General features: G+C 41.0%; 1 protein-coding gene across 23 annotated transcripts in view; it reads right to left on the bottom strand.

Moving 5' to 3' along the window:
• Window positions 1-20,224, bottom strand: part of ACADL (acyl-CoA dehydrogenase long chain) — a 41,399-nt gene extending 21,175 nt beyond the window's left edge. For 3 of the 23 annotated variants that reach the window (XR_015142501.1, XR_015142494.1, XM_086342020.1), the window contains exons 1-8: window positions 20,064-20,224; window positions 11,455-11,610; window positions 9,746-9,883; window positions 7,133-7,297; window positions 6,748-6,814; window positions 3,195-3,359; window positions 2,448-2,549; window positions 1,590-1,703 (exon numbers count right to left, since the gene is read on the bottom strand). Coding sequence is in view for 15 of the 23 variants with exons in the window: in XM_086342020.1 (XP_086198146.1) it covers window positions 1,590-1,703; window positions 2,448-2,549; window positions 3,195-3,359; window positions 6,748-6,814; window positions 7,133-7,297; window positions 9,746-9,883; window positions 11,455-11,610; window positions 20,064-20,149 (993 nt within the window). In the remaining 8 variants the exon portion in view is untranslated. Of the gene's footprint in view, window positions 1-1,589; window positions 1,704-2,447; window positions 2,550-3,194; window positions 3,360-6,747; window positions 6,815-7,132; window positions 7,298-9,745; window positions 9,884-11,454; window positions 11,611-19,889 lie in introns of all 23 variants that reach the window. The other 20 variants (XR_015142502.1, XR_015142497.1, XM_086342026.1 and 17 more) reach the window with 14 other exon arrangements.
• Window positions 20,225-20,818: the final 594 nt, after the last annotated feature.

Below are 20,818 nucleotides of genomic sequence, written 5' to 3'. Positions count from 1 at the left end.
ATTCCCCTCCCCACCCTCTCTTCTCACCTCCAAGTTACCAACCCTTCTCTCAAGAGTTGCCAACCACCAGCATTTTTACTTCCTCATTTCCATTCACTCCTCTATTCATTCTGGTCTGACACCACACCAGTCTAACACCAGTCTGACACTGCTGCTGCTGCTGCTGCTAAGTCGCTTCAGTTGTGGCCGACTCTGTGCAACCCCATAGACGGTAGCCCACCAGGCTCCCCCGTCCCTGGGATTCTCCAGGCAAGAACACTGGAGTGGGTTGCCATTTCCTTCTCCAATGCATGAAAATGAAAAGTGAAAGTGAAGTTGCTCAGTCGTGTCCGACTCTTCGCGACCCCATGGACTGCAGCCCACCAGGCTCCTCCGCCCATGGGGTTTTCCAGGCAAGAGTACTGGAGTGGGGTGCCAAATCTGACACTATACCAGTTCATTAAGGACACCAACAAAATAACCTCCATATATCATTATGTCCAGTGGGCACTCGTTAACCTTCACCTTATTTTCCCCCTGAGTAGCTCCTGCCCACTTGAAATCCTCTTTTCTCTTGGCTTTGGTGACAATACTGCCTGACTTGCTTTCTCCTAACTGTCCATTCTCAATTGTCTCTGTAGGCTCTTTGTTTCCTATTCTGCCTTTAAATCTCATAATTTTTTTCTCAGGACTCTGTCCTAGAAACCTCTTTTGCCTTAATCTCTACTCTTTCCCTCAGTGGTTTCATCCACTTCCGTGGATTCTAGTATCATTGTGGAGAAAAATATTGCCTGCCATATGGGTAAACCAAGGATATCGTGGCCATTGAGCCAGCAGCCAGTGCAGCTGCCTTCAACTGTGCACCTGGAAAGGAATCAGGGTGGAGAAGAGGGTAGTGGCCCTAGGTGGTTAAGGCGCATATCAAAGGAGTGATTTCAATGAGTGCAGACTCTTGCATCTTCCCTGCAAAAACAATAAATTCATGAACTTGAGTGTCTGACTCTCTTTAACTGTAATCTTTGGATGTTCCAACTATCTGGGTTTTGTTGCAAAACTCTTATATATCTGGTTCCTCCGTTACCTGTGTGGACCAGTCCCTCAGAGCTGTCTAAGAGGCTGTCTTTGGGGCTCACATCCTCAGCTTTGTCCATCAAGTAAAACAGAATTCTCAACTTTTAAGTTGTGCATATTTTTCAGTTGACATCATCTATGTGAAAATTACTCCACATTCATGTTTAGCTGACCTATTTCAAATGAGCAAATTGAGACTATGTGAAAGTCACTCAGTCATGTCTGACTCTTTGAGACCCCATGGACTATACAGCCCATGGGATTCTCTAGGTCAAAATACTGGAGTGGGTAGCCTTTCCCTTCTTCAGGGGATCTTCCCAACCCAGTGATCCAACCCAGGTCCGCCACATTGCAGGTGGATTCTTTACCAGCTGAGCCACCAGGGAAGCCCAAGAATACTGGAATGGGTAGCCCATCCCTTCTCCAGCGGATCTTCCCAAGCCAGGAATTGAACCAGGGTCTCCTGCATTGCAGGCAGATTCTTTACCAGCTGAGTTGCCAGGGAAAATGAGACTATGTAATACCAATGAAAAGCTTACCTGTAAATCTGCAACTGTCTTTCCAAAAGCTTTTCTTTGTTTAACGTAGTCCCTGGTTTCCTCAAACATGAATTCACTGGCTGAAACTGCTATCTCGGAAATTAACAGTCTTTCCTATAACCCCCAAATTAGATAGTTACTCTAATTACACAAGTGATTTTCATATGATTTAAATGACAATAAATCACGTAAATAATCTTTATAAAACTCCTAAAGATTAATTTATTTAACTCTTTATAAGAAAAGACTCCCACTGAGATTTATAAGACTATTTCGATCATCTATAATAAGTCTCTTAAAAAAATTTTTTATCTTTATGTATGACTATCTTTATACAGATATATATAAGTAATTCATTTCCCTCTTCTCTTTACGTACTTACGAGAAAAGAAATTCCAAAGCTGTTTGAGTATTATTTAAAGAAAAAGAACTTGGCAAATATTTTGGCTATTTCCTTACAAAGAGCTAAAAATTCTTGACTTGCAGGTAAGATACTAAAATCATTCCAAGAAGGAATCATAGGACTGAAAATCTTATTTTCCTGACTCACTTATAAGTTTTACTTGGATATCCTTGAGTTCTCTTATTCATACATCCAGTTTACAAAAATCATACATATGATTTTTTCATACATTTTCATACATCCAGTCTACAAAAATTATACATATGTATATATATAATATATATAAATAAATAATATATATAATATATAAAATATATGTGTATTGTACACCTTCAAATTATAGTCAAGGGACTGGCTACATCACAAGTTCTGTATGCATGGATTGATACAGTCCTGTATTATTCTACTCCAGTCCATCATCTAATCAAAAGGTGCATTCTTTTAATACTTCTGACCTGTGGAAGCTCTTGCATGAGGTAATAGTAGCCTTTATTCTCTTCTCCAAGTAGGGCACCTGCTGGCAACCGTACATCTTCAAAGAAAAATTCTGCAGTATCCTAAGGGATCATACGATTGAGTACAGAATTACCTCATTTAAATCTCCCAAGAACCTGATGAGGTGATTAGTATTGCCACTCAGAAAACAAAACAAATTGGCAGACAAGATAAAGTTGTTAATGATCACAATTAGTAAGTGGTAAACCTGGGATTCAAATCGAGGTCTATCTGATTCCAAAAGTGGCTTTCCCACTGTGATACAGTCATTCTAGTTCTAATACTGTTCTGTTCTGTAGATATTGAGCACTAAGGATTTCTAATGCATATCAAGTAAAACATGTTTTTCTTTTTGGCAACAAAAAAATTACTAAATAATTACCAAGTAGTAGGAAAAAATATTTCCTGTTATTTCATAATTCAATTTCAAAAATAGACAGTATTATTAGGCAGTTAATGTTCTAAAGCAGATTTTCAAAATATCCTAATTCACCTCTACTGCTGACAACAGTGGCATAAACAGTGGAATAAATTTCCACAATCATTTCTGAAAAAGCATATTTTAAGAATCCAGCATAGGAAGAAAGGTATGATTGTGCTATATATAGTTCTATATATAAAGCATAACTGAGTAAACTCAATTGTATATATACAATATATTTTATAAATGATTTATATTATGAAAACAAATTTGTATTATGACTTACCTGGGCTTTTAGTCCAATTTTATCTAGCTTTCGTCCCTTGATAAATCCTTTCATTCCATTTTCCACCAGAAAAAGGCTAATGCCGTGGGCAGGAGAGTGAGCCTCTCGATTTGTGATCGCTACTACGATCACAATGTCACACAGCCACCCATTAGTGACAAATACCTGCAAAACCCCATGTATACTGTGAGGCTCCACAATAATTCAGGTCCATGTGTAAGTCAAGACTGCAAACACATTCGAGAAAACCAAACCAAACAAAACATGTTTATACCTCTCTCTGTAACCTCTCCAAATAGTTGCAGTGTTGATTATTCATACATGAGGCTAGTATATGAGGGGAAATTTTTCAATGTTTCAAAGAATGAATTCTATACATTTTCTTCCCACTATCAATATTGTAAATAATAATAATAATGAACTGATTATTATATTCTATTTAAATTAAAACAAAATTATCTATAAAAATGATACACTATATTTTAGAAAGATGCTTCAGATGAGAAAATGGAATCTGCTTTGAATAGCATGATACTATTGAAGTACTTGTACTTTCAGATTTATCAGTTTTTGAAAAGGCAGAGTTTTCGATAGATGGCCTAAATAAGAAAGGTACTGATTAAGAAGGGCTTCACTGGCAGCTCAGCTGTAAAGAATCTGCCTGCAATGCAGGAGACCCTGGTTCAATTCCTGGGTCAGGAAGATCCGCTGGAGGAGGGAGAGGCTACCCACTTTAGTATTCTTGGGCTTCCCTGGTGGCTCAGCTGGTAAAGAATTTACCTGCAGTGTGGCAGACCTGGGCTGGATCCCTGGGTTGGGAATCTCCCCTGGAGAAGGGAATGGCTACCCACTCCAGTATTCTGGCCTGAAGAATTCCATGGACTGTATAGTCCATGGACTGATTAAGGATTGATAAAACAACAAGCTCAATAAGATATTAGTTTATCAAATATTTATCCAGAAGACAAATATACACAAAGTAAATATGAACCACTATCTTCTCATTCTGTATCTTTCCTGGGTCCTCTCAGCTGCTTCCATGGCTTCAGTTGTTATCCATAGGCTGATGACTCCAAATCTTTTATCTAAGCCAAATTTCTTGCTAGGTTCCAGACCTGAATATCCACCTGCTTCTGGACAGTTCCATCTGATAATTCAAGGAACATATGTCTTCCTGCCTCTGCTCCTATTTAATTTGGGTATCAATCTGTTTTCCCCCACGACAGGGTACGATGGACATGTGCACTCAGTTGTGTCCGACTCTGCGACCCCAAGGGTTGTAGCCCACCAGACTCCTCTGTCTGGAATTTTCCAGGCAAGAATTCTGGAGTGAGTTGCCATTTCCTCCTCCAGGGGATCTTCTCAACCCAGAGACTGAATCTGCGTTGGCAGGCAGATTCTTTTCCACTGCGCCACCTGGGAAGCCCCCTTCCTAATGTCAGTGAATGGTCAATAAATCATGTTATTATCCTACATAATACTCAATTTGACATACAGTTCTTTCTAATCTGTTTCAACACTTTTTCAGGTTTTTTTTTTTTAGCAGGGTTCATCACATACTGGCACTAGCTTACCAGTCCAGCCTTATCTCTTATCCCACTTTCTCCTCATTCCTTTGTTTTAGGTGAGATCTACTGTATGACTTGCTGTCCCCAAGGTCATCTTTACCTATGGGTCTTTGGAAATCTTTTTTCCTCTACTTGAGAGGCCCTTTTCCAACTCTGTTACAATGAATTCTACTCATCTTGGAGAGTAAGTTCAGACATCACCTCCTACAAAAAACCTCCCCAAATTCCCCAGACTGGATTAACTGCTCCATAGCATCCTAAATTTACCATCTTTCAGTTCAGTCACTCAGTCCGGTCCAACTCTTTGCGACACCATGGACTGCAGCATGCCAGGCCTCCCTATCCATCACCATCTCCCAGAGCTTGCTCAAACTCATGTCTATCGAGTTGGTAATGCCATCCAACCATCTCATCCTCTGTCATCCCCTTCTCCTCCTGTCTTCTTCAATCTTTCCCAGCATCAGGGTCTTTTCCAATGAGTCAGTTCTTCACATCAGGTGGCCAAAGTATTGGAGTTTCAGCTTCATCATCAGTCCTTCCAATGAATGTTCAGGACTGATTTCCTTTAGGATGGACTGGTTTGATCTCCTTGCTGTCCAAGGGACTCTCAAGAGTCTTCTCCAACACCACAGTTCAAAAGTATCGATCCTTCAGTGCTCAGCTTTCTTCACGGTCCAACTCTCACACATCCATACATGACTACTGGAAAAATCATAGCTTTGACTCTCCAGACATTTTGTCATCAAAGTAATGTCTCTGCTTTTTAATATGCTGTCTAGGTTAGTCACAGCTTTTCTTCCAAGGAGCAAGTCTCTTTTAATTTCATGGCTGCAGTCACCATCTGCAGTGATCTTAGTATCTGTCAAACTCTATACAAATGATCTAATCCTGTCTCTGTCCCTTTGAAACAGTACAGGCATAAAATGGTGTTGATTACTCTCATCACCTACTATCCATGCCTCTTATAAGAAGATTCATCTCTAAAATACAGATTGCTGATACTAAGCAATAATGGGAGATGGGAGTGATGTTAGTGCTGTGTACATGACAACAAATGAAAGCGCTGGTGACGGCATAGTTGTAAGTGACATAACAGTAAAAAACTCAGTCATCAATAAATCTTCACTGGGTGTATACTAGACACAGGTTTGCTGCTGCTAAGTCGCTTCAGTCGTGTCCGACTCTGTGCGACCCCACAGACAGCAGCCCACCAGGCTCCCCAGTCCCTGGGATTCTCCAGGCAAGAACACTGGAGTGGGTTGCCATTTCCTTCTCCAATGCATGAAAGTAAAAAGTCAAAGTGAAGTCGCTCAGTCGTGTCCGACTCTTCGCGACCCCATGGACTGCAGCCTACCAGGCTCCTCTGCCCATGGGATTTTCCAGGCAAGAGTAGTGGAGTGGGGTGCCATTTAGGTAAACAAAAACCTCTGCTATCAGTGATATGATACTCTAAAAGATACATTTACTTCTGAGCCTATCTATAATCTCAATCGCAGGTGCTCTCCAATTCTATCAGTGGATTGACGTGATGCTCAGAAAGGTTGAAGGGCTTTTCAATTCTATTAAAAATACTTTTTCTCTTAAGATCTTTTGAAACTCTTCTTGATATTTATAAGAAGTCTTTCCCCTCATTTTTCATCAACATCAAATTCATTAACTATTGTTTGTCCCCTGTTTGGACAATGTAAGCCTCACCTTTTCTTTTTCTGGTTTGTAAAAGGCTGCCTGGAAGCTAAAACAACATTTTCCATATTAGTGAGAGAACAAGCAAACAGAACAAAAAGGAATATATCTCAGGTAATATGAATGCTGTACAATTCTTACTGTCTCCAAAACAAATCAGCTCAGTTCCTGTGCCAGCTCAAGTAAACAATTCCCATGTGAATCAGAGATCTGAGAAGACTCAATGATGAGTAGTCTTTAAGGCTTTGTTACCCACAGCATGACTCCAGACAGGAGAGTTATGGAAGCCATTCTTTACAGACCTTGCTTCCATTGAGAATCCAGTCACTTCCATCCTTTTTGGCATTTGTTCTTATTCCTTGCAAATCACTATAATTGAAAGAATTGATTAAAAAATTCATTAATTGGTAAAAAATAAACTATGCAAATGTTGTTATGTATCTACTGTGATAATTTACACTGCTACACCATTATAAAAATTGACATTTAACTAATATAAGGAATGTTCACATAAATGCACTGAAAAATCATGTCTGATATATTCTAAACTGTTTATACAAATGAATATTTGATTGAGATTCATAGAGTAGCCTGATTTTTACAGACCATAACAAGGCCTATACTCATTCATATTTGTGGTTAGGACCTTGCTTCTGAGATTTCAAAACCAACCAAAAGTTGATTTACCTTCCAGCCCCAGGCTCTGTCATTGCTATGGCACCAATACATTTCCCTGCAACCATCTCAGGGATGAAGCGCTTAATCTGTTCTTCTGAACCATAGTTTATAATATAGGGCATGACGATATCTGAATGAAGACTAAAACCTGGGCCTGTACAATTTGAATATGCTCTTAGAAGGAAAAAAGAGAAGACAATTTAAAGCACAACACAGTTATTTTTTTTCTCTTTTTAGTTCCTCTGATTCTTAATTAGAAAACAACGAGTACTAGAAGGTCTTTTTTTTTTTTTTTTTTTGATGTCTGATCGTATTCATTTCGGATTCTGCTAGCTCTTTTGGGCCCTAGGGGATGAGGCACAACAATATCAGTGAGTCCAGAAATATCCTTCTCCTTATTTTTAACGATGACCATATTGAGAACACTCAGATTGGCATCCACAATGCAAACCCGTACAGATGTGCACTTTTTTCCTCTGGTCTTCCTCAGTCTATAACAGGAATGCCCTTCACTCAGTAGCAGTCATGGGTCATGGGTCAAGACACCTTGGTCATGGGTCAAGACACCTTGCTTCATGGGAAACCCTGTTTGTTATTCCCACTGATTTGGACCACATAATCCTTCTTTTCTTCACCTAGAGTGTCAGTGTCTGTGGCCATACATTTCTCACAAAAGGTATGAAGTTTTCGTTGAAGTCTTCCTTCATCATCCACTTCTGTATGTTTCTGGCAGCCAGTAGCCAGGAAATAGTTGTTCAAAGGGCAGTACTAAACCCTTATCACATTATGTGGTGATAGCTTGTCTCCTCACAAACCCATGAAGTTCCTGAAGGTTTTCTCTCTTTGTTTTTGCTAACCTTTTAATTTCTGGCTCTAACATAATAACAGTGCTCTAGCAGAGCTCAATGATCACTTATTTAACGAATTAAAAGATAAAACATTAAAAAAAATTTACCACCTACAACTGTATTACCCTAAACACAGTAACTATATTCATTTTAGCAAATGACCTTTGCCATAAGGATATATGTATTTCTAATACAGCTGTATTAGAACTGGACATGGAACAACAGACTGGTTCTAAATTGGGAAAGGAGTACATAAAGGCTATATACTGTCACCCTGCTTATTTAACTTATATGCAGAGTACATCATGAGAAATGCTGGAATGGATGAAGCACAAGCTGGAATCAAGGTTGCTGGGAGAAATATAAATAACCTCAGATATGCAGATGACACTACACTTATGGCAGAAAACGAAGAAAAATTAAAGAGCCTCTTGATGAAAGTGAAAGAGGAGAGTGAAAAAGTTGGCTTAAAGCTCAACATACAGAAAACTAAGATCATGGCATCAGGGCCCATCACTTCATGGAAAATAGATTGGGAAATAGTGGAAACAATGACTGACTTTATTTTTGGGGGGCTCCAAAATCACTGCAGATGGTGACTGCAGCCATGAAATTAAGAGACGCTTGCTCCTTGGAAGAAAAGTTATGACTAACCTAGACAGCATATTAAAAAGCAGAGACATTACTTTGTCAACAAAGGTCCATCAGATCAAGGCTATGGTTTTTCCAGTGATCATGTATTGATGTGAGAGTTGGACTATAAAGAAAGCTGAGTGCTGAAGAATTGATGCTTTTGAACTGCAGTGTTGCAGAAGACTCTTGAGAGGCCAACAGCAAGGAGATCCAACCAGTCTCTCCTAAAGGAAATCAGTCCTGAATATTCATTGCAAGGACTGATGCTGAAGCTGAAACTCCAATACTTTGGCCACCTGATGTGAAGAACTGACTCATTGGAAAAGACCTGATGCTGGGAAAAACTGAAGGGGGATGAAGGGGATGACTGAGATTGGATGGCATTACCGACTCAATGGACACGAGTGTGAGTAAACTCTGGGAGTTTGTGATGGACAGGGAAGCCTGGTGTGTTACAGTCCATGGGGTCGCAAAGAGTAGGACGTGACTGAGTGACTGAACTAACTGAATACAGCTGTGGTCATGGCACAAATATGCTTATTCATTCTCCCACTGCCGTACATTTAGATTGCTTCCAAATTTGAGGGATTATAATCTAACAAGGCAATGATGTTTGTACATAGCTGTTATTTTTTTTCTAACAAATTATTTCCTAAAGACAAATTCCCCAAAATGGCATCCAAAGAGTATAAATATTTTCATTTTTTATGTAGCCATGATTTTAATCACCAAAGCACTTATTGCTCCAATATATAATGTCACCAAGAGTATATGAGTCACTTTTACCTGCAAGCTTGTCAGCACTGAGTATTATGACTTTTCATTTGGACTACCTTTTGTACTCAAAATGATATATCTCTAGATATAATTTAATTTGCATTTGATTGGTAGAAAGGGTAAACTTTTTCATTTAAAAAGCTATTTGCATTTTTTTTTGATGAATTGATAGTTCAAATCTTTTCCCCATTTATCAACTGAAATCTCTGAAACAGTCACATGGGTCAATTAGAAATGAAGCAACTACTTTATCAACTTAAAAGGAGATTTTCGATCTTATAAGAAGATTAGAAATTATTTTAAAATCATCTCAGAAAGGAGAGAGAACAAAACAAGATTCAACTTCAAATGTTTTCATACTTACTGCTCCTCCCAAACAATAGCTGATGAATACAAGTCCCCCCCAATGCCACCATGGTGATCTGCAATATTGATACCAAGTAGTCCTTGTTTTCCAGCTTTTTCCCAAAGCTCCCTACTCACTTCTCCAGCTTTCTCCCATCTGCAAATAACAAAACATTTTAAAATCAGAAAAAGTGTTTTCATATTATTTAAATGGCTACAATTTGAATTTATGAATGATTTTGAGCAGGAATGGTCCCTTAATTTAAGATAATAAAGGGGGTGCTCTCATACTCTGTGACAACAGTAGGGCCCAACAGGAATAAGAAAGACTCCTTTTTCCCAGCAAGGGCTCAGCCACTGAAAAACCATGGGCTTTGTGTTTATCCCAGCCCTCCCAAATTCCTTTTCCTCTCTATGAACATGCTCTCCTTCCCTTGCTGTAAGGGGTCTTGCACACAGATCACTGTGGATGCTGACCCTGAACTGCAATTCTCTGCTCATCCTGAATAAACCCATTTTTTTTTTCTTTGCTAGAGAAATAACAGGCAATCAACTTGTCTTAGGTCAACATATAAGTATCTTTAATTTTGTAAAGTATTTGTTGATTTTGTTATAATATTGCTTCTGTTTTATGTTTTGGTCCTTTGGCCACAAGGCATGTGAGATCCTAGCTCCTCAGCCAGGGATCAAACTGGCACCCCCTGCATTGGAAGATGAAGTCTTGACCACTGGACCACTAAGAAAGCCCCTTAACATATATTTTTTAATTGTGTATTTTAAAATTCATTTAAGAAGCTTTGAACTAGTTTATGCATGCATGTGCACTCCGTTGTGTCCAACTCTTTGCAACACCATGGATGGGTAGCTTACAGTTAGTTCACCACGCTCCTCTGTCCATGCAATTCTCCAGGCAAGAATACTGGAACGGGCAGCCATTGAACTTGAGTCTCTTACATTGGCAGGAGGGTTTTTTACCTGCTGAGCTACCAGGAAAGCCCTTGAACTAGTTGAAGAATCCCGTAACCTTACATTATTATATTGAAGAGTGGTAAAAATGTTAACAAAGTACTGAACACAGTACTGTTTCTATGAAACAACAAAGAGCATTCTAGAAAACAGTCCTTCTTGGACTTCTAATGTGTATTACTTTAAAAGAAAATGTCCATCAGCAGATGAATGGATAAGAAAGCTGTGGTACATATACACAATGGAATATTATTCAGCCATTAAAAAGAATACATTTGAATCACTTCTAATGAGGTGGATGAAACTGGAGCCTATTATACAGAGTGAAGTAAGCCAGAAAGAAAAACACCAATACAGTATACTAATGCATATATATGGAATTTAGAAAGATGGTAATGACAACCCTGTATACGAGACAGCAAAAGAGACACAGATGTATGGAACAGCCTTTTGGACTCTGTGGGAGAGGGTGGGATGATTTGGGAGAATGGCACTAAAACATGTATAATATCATATAAGAAATGAATTGCCAGTCCAGGTTCGATGCAGGATACAGGAAGCTTGGGGCTGGTGCACTGGGATGACCCAGAGGGATGGTATGGGGAGGGAGGTGGGAGGAGGGTTCAGGATGGGGGACAGGTGTACACCCGTGGCAGATGCATGTTGATGTATGGCAAAACCAATACAATATTGTAAAGTAAAAAAAAAGTAAAAATAAGAAAATAAAATTAAAAAAAAAATAAAAGAAAATGTCCCACTTACTCTGCATGATAAGGAATCACTTCTTCTTGAAAAAACTTCCTTACACTTTCCCGGAAAATGTCATGCTCTAAAGAGAAGATTCTTCTAGTTCCTATATCTGTTAATTTTTTAGCAGAAGAAGTTTCTAGACGTTCTTCACCTCCAGAATGAGAACATCTTAAAAATACAAACACATTAAGAAAACTCAGTCAAAGGTTACTCTTCACATCCAAATTAATGTCATTGAACAACATCGAAAATTAATTCTATAGGATAACATGGAAAAAATTCTGACTCCCCTCAACTCTACCCCCTCATCACCATCCCCCCTGCCCCCGAGGCACTTTAGAGACAAGCAGAGAGTCTGAAATCGTACAAACTGGTTCAGATTTGAGCAGAACCACTTTAGGATCTGCCTCCATTAATGAGGTTAAGAAGTAGCTTACCCTGATTCAATTCAAACTTTACTTCCAAATCCATAAAGAGGACATCGTGCCTAGAACTAATCACACATGTGAGCTGAGGTAGACTAGCACTGTCATGTGATGCTGATTAAAGAATGTAAAATTTACCCGATATCAACTAAATAAGGTACAATTCAAATAGTACAACAGAATAATCATCATCATGTAGTCAGTTGCTCAGTCGTGTCTGACTCTTCGAGACTCCATGGTCTGCCAGGCTACTCTCTCCGTGGGGTTCTCTATGCGAGAATACTGGAGCCAGTAGCCATTCTTTTCTCCAGGGGATCTTCCCAACCCAGGGATTGAATCTGGGTCTCCCACATTGCAGGCAGACTCCCCACCATCTGAGCCATCACTTATATGTGGAATCTCCCATGCAAGTCAGGAAGAATAATATTGATATGTTTTCATGTAATGTACAATATTTAAAATAATGTAATCCCCATCAATATTTTATCCAGAATTATACAATTTCAAATATCAGGTATATAACATGCAAACTGTGATGATTTTTTAATTGATTAATTTTAATTGGAGGATAATTATTTTACAATACTGTGATGGTTTTTGCCATACATCAGCAGGACCGTGTTGGTTTTTATTGCTACATTACAACCTAATTGTAAAGCGATATCAAAATGCCCACCAGTCTCTGTAGTGATTAGTCCAGAATTATTCAAGATCTTTGGAAACTGGCCTTTCATCTCCCTGCAATGCCCCATGCTGCTGCTGCTGCTGCTAAGTCGCTTCAGTCGTGTCCGACTCTGTGCGACCCCATGGACTGCAGCCCACCAGGCTCCCCTGCCCCTGGGATTCTCCAGGCAAGAACACTGGAGTGGGTTGCCATTTCCTTCTCCAATGCATGAAAGTGAAGAGTGAAAGTGAAGTCGCTCAGTCGTGTCCGACTCTTAGCAACTCCATGGACTGCAGCCCACCAGGCTCTTCCATCCATGGGATTTTCCGGCAGTGCCCCATACCAGGCTTCAAAAAAGACATCTCTGTAGTTCCTTTTGTTAAATGGTCTGAATTCAGATCTTCCCCCTCCTTAGGGGTACACCTAAAAAGATTTCAAAATTCTGTGTACCACTTGGTACCTTTTGAGCTCACATCTAAAAAAACTTTTTATCATATATTTGAATATTGCCCAAAAGTATTTTTCTGTTATGCATGATACTGTTTTTGGATTTCTCTCTTCCTTATTTAGACTCTGATCTGATCCTATCCTTTCCTTCCTTTTCCTTTTCTTCCTCTTCTTCTTAGTCCAGAAAAGACTAACTCTTCTTTATTGGCAATTAGGCATTTTTTTCCCCCTGAAATGGGCTATTTTTGTCTTTGCTTAATGCAATGAACTGAAATGCAATGGACTAAATTGCACTCGCTTCCCTCTCCTCAACCCAATTCATATGTTGAAGCTCAAACACCCAATGTAATGGTATTTGGAGATACGGCTTTGAGGAGGTAATTACAGTTCAATGAGGTCCTAAAGCTGGAATCTAAACCAAGAAGCTAGACTTACATTATAAGAAGGGGAAGAGAGAGATACAGTTCTGTGTACACATAAGGAAGGGTCTAGTGAGGACAAAGGGAGAAGGCGGCTGTCTACAGGCCAGGAAATCAGGTCAATACTGAAATCAGATTGATTATAGTCTTTGCAGCTGAAGATGGAGAAGCTCTATACAGTGAGCAAAAACGACTAGGAGCTGACTGTGGTTCAGATCATGAACTCCTTATTTCAAAATTCAGACTTAAATTGAAGAAAATAGGGAAAACCACTAGGCCATTCAGATATGACCTAAATCAAATTCCTTACAATTATACAGTGGAAGTGACAAATAGATTCAAGGAATGAGATCTGATAGACAGAGTGCCTGAAGAACTATGGACAGAGATTCCTTAAGTTGGACCATAATGAAAGCTGAGTGCTGAAGGAGTGATGCTTTTGAACAGTGGTGTTGAAGAAGACTCTTGAGAGTCCCTTGAACTGCAAGAAGATCAAACCAGTCAATCCTAAAGGAAATCAGTCCTGAATATTCATTGAAAGGACTGATGCTAAGCTGAAGCTCCAATACTTTGGCCACCTGATGCGAACAGCCAACTCACTAGAAAAGACCCTGATGCTGGGAAAGATTGAAGGTAGGGGAAGGGGACGACAGAGGGTAAGATGGTTGGACTGCATCACTGACTCAATGCACATGAGTTTGAGCCAGCTCCGGGAGATGGTGAAGGACAGGGAAGCCTGGCATGCTCCATGGGGTTGCAAAGAGTCGGACACGACTGAATGACTGAACAACAACAGGCCAGGAAGATGGCTCTGACCAAGAAATGAACTGGCCAGTACCTTGATTTTGGACTATTCAGTCACTAGAATTATGAGGAATAGATTTCTGTTGTTTAAACCACCTAGTCTATAGCATTTGGTTATGGAAGTCTGAGCTGATTAATACACTTAATATGTATATTGTGTCATTTTGCTTTAGGCTTACCTATTATAAGCAACTCTTAGTTGAGGCTTATTTGTTAATACAGTCTGAGATGTCTTTTAAGCGGTAACCTTTAGTTGAGAACATTTAATAGTACAATTGTTATACCTGATCTGCCATTTATCTTCACTGATATTTTTCTGGTTTGCTACTCTGTCTTCCAAATCATCATTTTTAATAGCTTATTTATTAATATAGCCAACAAATACTTTCTGAGTATGTAATATGTACTAGGAACCATTCAGGCAACTTGGGATACAATAGCAAGCAAAGGTCTTGCACACCACTGTAACATTACAGCAATAGATAGAATAAAATCTACTTCATTCTCTACTGAAAGGATTGGTTCCAATTTCTTTATAACACACAATGTCTTGGTCCATACTTGGGGTTTTCCTCAAGGGAAAAAATGTGCTGAGACTAGGATACTGAGACTTGAAGACTCTGAATCATTTGTCAGCATGATTAGTAAATAATAGAGTGAAACTTATATTTGGGTCTTCCTGGATCTTAAAATTTTATATCCCATGTAACATAAAGGAAATATTTGCAACATTTCTAAATAAAACACACTAAGACACAGGAAAGTGTGTGACACAGAAAGAACAAAGACTTTCAGATCAGTCAAAAGTGTTCAAAACAGAATGTGCAGGGGGAAGAAAATCAAAACACCTGGCAGTAAGTTTTTGGAATATTCATTTTTTCCCAAGACCAAGGAACCAGTACTAAACATATTGGCCCCATTTCTCCCCACAAAAACCAGGAAATCTGTACTGAATAAATTGTTCATTGTTTTCCTAATGCATTAAACTGCTACCAATCTAAAAGGCTAGACTCTAATTATTATTATTATCATAATTTTTTTAAGCCTCAGTTCAGTTCAGTTCAGTTCAGTCACTCATTCGTGTCCGACTCTTTACAACCCCATGAATCGCAGCACACCAGGCCTCCCTGTCCATCCCCAACTCCCGGAGTTCACTCAAACTCAAGTCCATCGAGTTGGTGATGCCATCCAGCCATATCATCCTCTGTCGTCCCCTTCTCCTCCTGCCCCCAATTCCTCCCAGCATCAGTCTTTTCCAATGAGTCAATTCTTCGCATGAGGTGGCCAAAGTACTAGAGTTTCAGCTTCAGCATCATTCCTTCCAAAGAAATCCCAGGACTGATCTCCTTTAGAATGGACTGGTTAGATCTCCTTGCAGACCAAGGGACTCTCAAGAGTCTTCTCCAACACCACAGTTCAAAAGCATCAATTCTTCGGCGCTCAGCTTTCTTCACAGTCCAACTCTTACATCCATACATGACCACAGGAAAAACCATAGCCTTGACTAGCCAGAACTTTGTTGGCAAAGTAATATCTCTGCTTTTCAATACACTATCTAGGTTGGACATAACTTTTCTTCCAAGGAGTAAGTGTCTTTTAATTTCATGGCTGTAGTCACCATCTGCAGTGATTTTGGAGCCCAACAAAATAAAGTCTGACACTGTTTCCACTGTTTCCCCATTTCCCATGAAGTGATGGGACCAGATGCCATGATCTTCGTTTTCTGAACGTTGAGCTTTAATCCAACTTTTTCACTCTCCTCTTTCACTTTCATCAGGAGGCTTTTTAGTTCCTCTTCACTTTCTGCCGTAAGCCTCATTTACATTATAAAAGAAGGGAGACAGTCTCCACCAGTACCTTCAGGTTGGGAGCTGGTGATAAATACATAATTTCAGGTCTCATCCAAGGCCTATTGAATCAGTCAGCATATTTGACCTATGAACAACATAGGGGTGAGGGATGCCCAACCTTCACACTGTCAAAAATCCATGTGTACCCCATCATCAGCTCTCCATTATTGAGATTCCTCCAGAGCACAGTTCTGCATCCTTGGATTCAAGCGACCAAAGACTGTGTAGTACTGTAGTGTTTACTACTGAAAAAAATTCTCATGTAAGTGTACCCTCGAAGTTCAAATGCATGCTGTTCAGGCCTCACTGTATTTTAATATTGTATCCTAAATGATTCACATGCACCTTAAAGTTTAAGAAGCCTGTGTGAAATGAAAATATCTCCTGCCATATTAATCAACAAGAAATGTCACAGCCATCAGTGATTTCTGGCCTCCAAAAGTGAAAGAAGGCTCCCCAAACTGAGATCCAGCAGATGCTGCCATCCCCCACAATGATTGCTGAGGAGCTGGGGGAATGCAAGAAGCAAGGTGAACAAAGAAACAGGATTGGCCCCAGATAGCTGAGGTGCATGTGAAGGAATGAACTCATTGAGCCAAGAGGCTTGCCTCTTCCCATACATAGAATGCTAAATTCCTTAATTTGATACCTGATCTTTGATGTTCAGACTGCCGTCTGTCTTTGTCGCAAACTTATATATAGCCTCACTCCTTTCCTGCCTCCTTGGAGCAGTTTTCTGAGAGCTTCTGAGAGGCTGTCTCCCGGGCTTGGAGTCCTAAACATTTCCACCAAATAAAATAACTCTCTACTTTCAGATTGTGACTATATTTTTTTGGTCGACACCTGTTATAATAAACCTAGAGCCTCTGACTTATTTAGAGGGTCCCTCAGGTCCTCTGTTCCAATATTCTTCCTATGTGTGTGTTAAGTTGCTTCAGTGGTGTCCAACTCCATGTGACTCTATAGACTGGAGCCTTCCAGGCTCCTCTGTCCATGGGATTCTCCAGGCAAGAATATTGGAATGGGTTGCCATGCCCTTCTCCAGAGGATCTGCCAGACTCAGGAATCGAACCTGTGTCTCTTACATATCCTGCTTTGGCAGTCGGGTTCTTAACCACTAGCGCCACCTGGGAAGCTCATTCTTCCCATCCATCAACCAAAACATCACAATAGACAATGAAGAAGCAGGTATGAAAATCAGGCAGTCTTAATTTACAGACTTAAGAGAAGGAACTCAGGAGGGGGAATGTTTGGGGGAAGGATGGGAGAAGGGATAGGCAGGGAGTTTGTGATCAACATGTAGACTGCTATATTTTAAATGGATAACCAACAAGGATCTATCATACATAGCACAGGGAATTCTGCTCAGTGTTAGAAGCAGTCTATACGGGAGGGGCTTTTGAACTGTGGTGTTGGAGAAGACTCTTGAGAGTCCCTTGGACTGCAAGATCAAACCAGTCAATCCTAAAGGAAATCAGTCCTGAATATTCATTGGAAGGACTGATGCTGAAGCTGAAGTTCCAATACTTTGGTCACCTGATGTGAAGAACTGACTCACTGGAAAAGACCCTGATGCTGGGAAAGATTGAAGGCAGGAGAAGGGGGCAACAGAGGATGAGATGGTTAGATGGCATCACTGACTCAATGGACATGCGTTTGAACAAATTCCAGGAGTTGGTGATGGGCAGCAAAGCCTGGTGTGCTGTAGTCCATGAGGTCACAAAGAGTCAGACACAACTGAGCGACTGAACTGATAGACTGATATGGGAGAGGAGTTTGGAGGAGAATGGATACATGTATCCATACATGTAAGTCCCTTTGCTGTCCACCTGAAACTATCATAATATTGCTAATTGGCTGTATGCCAATATAAAATAAAAAGTTTAAAAAAAGAAAAGCAGGCTGTCTTCTATTAAGCCAGATATTAAGGGATCTACAAAAGTGCAAAACAATGTCACTCTTCTCACTTTTTTCTTTGTGGAAAAGTTGCTTTTTGTAAAAATGTTGTGTATGTTAACATGTTATGAGCTACTTTTATGTGAACTAAATATTTGTAAAATTTCACATTTTCGAATTTTGCACGCTTGTCTTACACCTAGTATTCCTGAACTGATTTTTTTTTAAGGTATAACTTATGTTGATTTTCACTGAAATCACGGTTCTGTCATTACTTTTGTAAATTAATCTGAAAGGATATGCTCAGAAAAGTGCTCCCCTTTTATCATCAGTGTAACTCCTTAATCCCCTTCCAACCTAATTCCCTTATCTTGCTATGAAAATAAGCTGTAATTTTGTGACTAAAGACTTCCAAAGAATGAAGACAATGGGACATTTTATTCTCAAAATTGTGACATATTACTTGCAGCCACGGATTCGGTATCAGATGTGAGAATAAAGATTTTTGGTACATAAAAAAAATATTTTCCAGTTGTAGATATCTGTTGACATCAATGTCCATAGATAAAACTGAGGTAAACAAAAGATCTTTGAGGCCCTCTCATTTTCACAGCAGGCTTTGCAGGTGGCTCAGTGGTAAAGAATCTGCCTGCCAAGCAGGAGATGTGGGTTCAATAGCTGGGTGGGGAAGATGCCCTAAAGATGAAAATGGCAACCCACCCCAGTATTCTAGCCAGAGAAATCCCATGGACAGAGGAGCCCAGCAGGCTAGTCCCTGGGGTCACAAAGAGTCCGACAGACTTATCGACTAAACAACAAAGTTTAACAGCACAAAGTTTAAAATCCAAAAATTTGAGCATCACTGTCTTATGAAGTTTGGGGGAAAGCTTAGAAAAGTATGTGTATCGAAAAGTAAAGTTACTCCTCCATGAAGCCTTCCCAGCCCTCCTCAGGAGCAGCAGGAAATTTGTTTCCATTCCCACAGCATCTTGTGTGTGTGCAGTCCCATCTGATTTCTTGCCACCCCATGGACGGTAGCCCACCTCTCCTGCATTGGCAGGCCGGATTCTTTAGCACTGCGCCAGAGTCGCCATAATGCCGCCATAAGTTGATTTATTCATCGTGTCACTTTTTTCACATAGGGAATGAATAAATAAACAAGTACTTCCAGTTTATTTATCCAATGACTGTATTTGAGGTGTCAGCCGGTATGGAAAGGTAATCGAAACATTACCTTAATAATCACCGAGTCACTTAGAAACAGTCTCCATTAATTCCCATGTATTTAACTTACTAAAGGATTTGTTAAGTCTTAATTTCCTTATCTAATGCGGCCATCACCAGGTCGTTTCCTGTCCTGGGATGTCTTCTCTAGGCCAGCATCGCTGCATGTGCTTTCTTTTCTAGAGATCTGGGAGGCAGTGAAAGTCCCCCTCACAAGTTCACAAGTTGGCTGTGCCTTTTGGCACAGATCTAATTGGACCAGAGGTCGCGCCTCGAACTCTTGCCAACTGTGTCCGAGGGTGCGTCAACGCTTCGTAAGAACTCTAGGAAATGCGGACTCACCGTGCCCACTGCGGCCCTCGGATCCAGACGGGCTAGACTGGAGCCACAGGAGTATTGGGGGATTCCACCCCCCCGCCCCTCCCCGACCCCGCCGCGCCTCCCGCCGCCTTTGGCTGTGCTCGCGCTGAAGCTGCTAGGCCGGCGCCCGCCCTGCTAACCGCTGTGGGTCCCACCAGGTTCTGGGAGTCCAGGAGCAAGGCCCAGCCTGTTCTCCCACTCACTTTCGCCCCGACAGCTAAGCCGCAGCCCCTGGTTGCGAGACCGCCGGCCCCGAGAGCACGGCCGCCTGGTTTCCAGTCCCCAGGGGTGGTGTGCGGGTCGCCGCCCGGCCCTGCAGCCCCGGGGCCGGACTAGCTGGAGCCCAGCCGGCACTCACCTCGAGGCCGGCGGCAGGCAGGGTGGAGCGCGGCCACCCCACAAGCGCAGGGTCCCGCGGAGGAGGCGCTTGGCCATGGCTGGGACAGCGAGGGCTGCCGGAGGGGCAACGGACACGTCTCCTCGGGACTCAGAGCGCGCAGGGCGAGGGGCCCGCACTATCCCTGAACCTTACCCGGGTCCCGCCCGTAAAGCGTCGCGCAGCCGCCCTGGTACCTGCCCCCTGAGCGTGCTTCCGGAGCGGTGTCTGCAATCTCCCATCCCCAGTGTCTGCGGTGGTGAGTCGCCCAGCGTTGGGACACGCCCCGCCCAGTCCCTGGAATCTTACCAAAGGAAAGACTCCAGGCGGGAAATTGTTACTTTTTCCTAAGGCGTTGTGTATCTAAGCAGTTCTTTTCAGTGTTCTGAACCGCTTTGAGGAACCGGTATAAGTTCTGGAGCCTCAGGAATACACCCAAACACAAACTCACAAACTTACATGAAGTATTTTTTCTTTTCCTTTTTAGGATTTTTTTTTCCTTATTATTATTATTTTTTAATTGAAGTCGTTGATTGACAGTATTAGTGTCAGGTGCACAACGTGCCTGCGTGCTAAGTCGCTTCAGTCCTGTCTGACTCTTTGGACCCTATGGACTGTAGCCCGCCAGGCGCCTCTGTCCATGGGATTCTCCAGGCAAGAATACGGGCTTGGGTTTTCCTCCAGGCTGGTGTACAACATATCAGTTCAAAATTTGTGTAGCTTATACTCCATTTTTAAAACATTGTATTGGGGTACAGTTGATTTACAATGTTGTGTTAGTTTTTGCTGCATAGCAAAGTGAATTAATTATACATATACTTATAAACACTCTTTTAAAAATTCTTTTCTTATATAGGTCATTACAGAGTAGAGTTCCAGGTGGTATATAGTAGGCCTTATTAGTTATCAAT

Source organism: Bos grunniens, chromosome 2, assembly GCF_055505025.1.
Source record: "Bos grunniens cultivar Pamir isolate PY7600 chromosome 2, Bosgru_T2T1.0, whole genome shotgun sequence".
NCBI lineage: Eukaryota > Metazoa > Chordata > Mammalia > Artiodactyla > Bovidae > Bos > Bos grunniens.
Note: the sequence above shows the minus strand (reverse complement) of the source record. Positions and strands in the feature narration are given on the sequence as shown.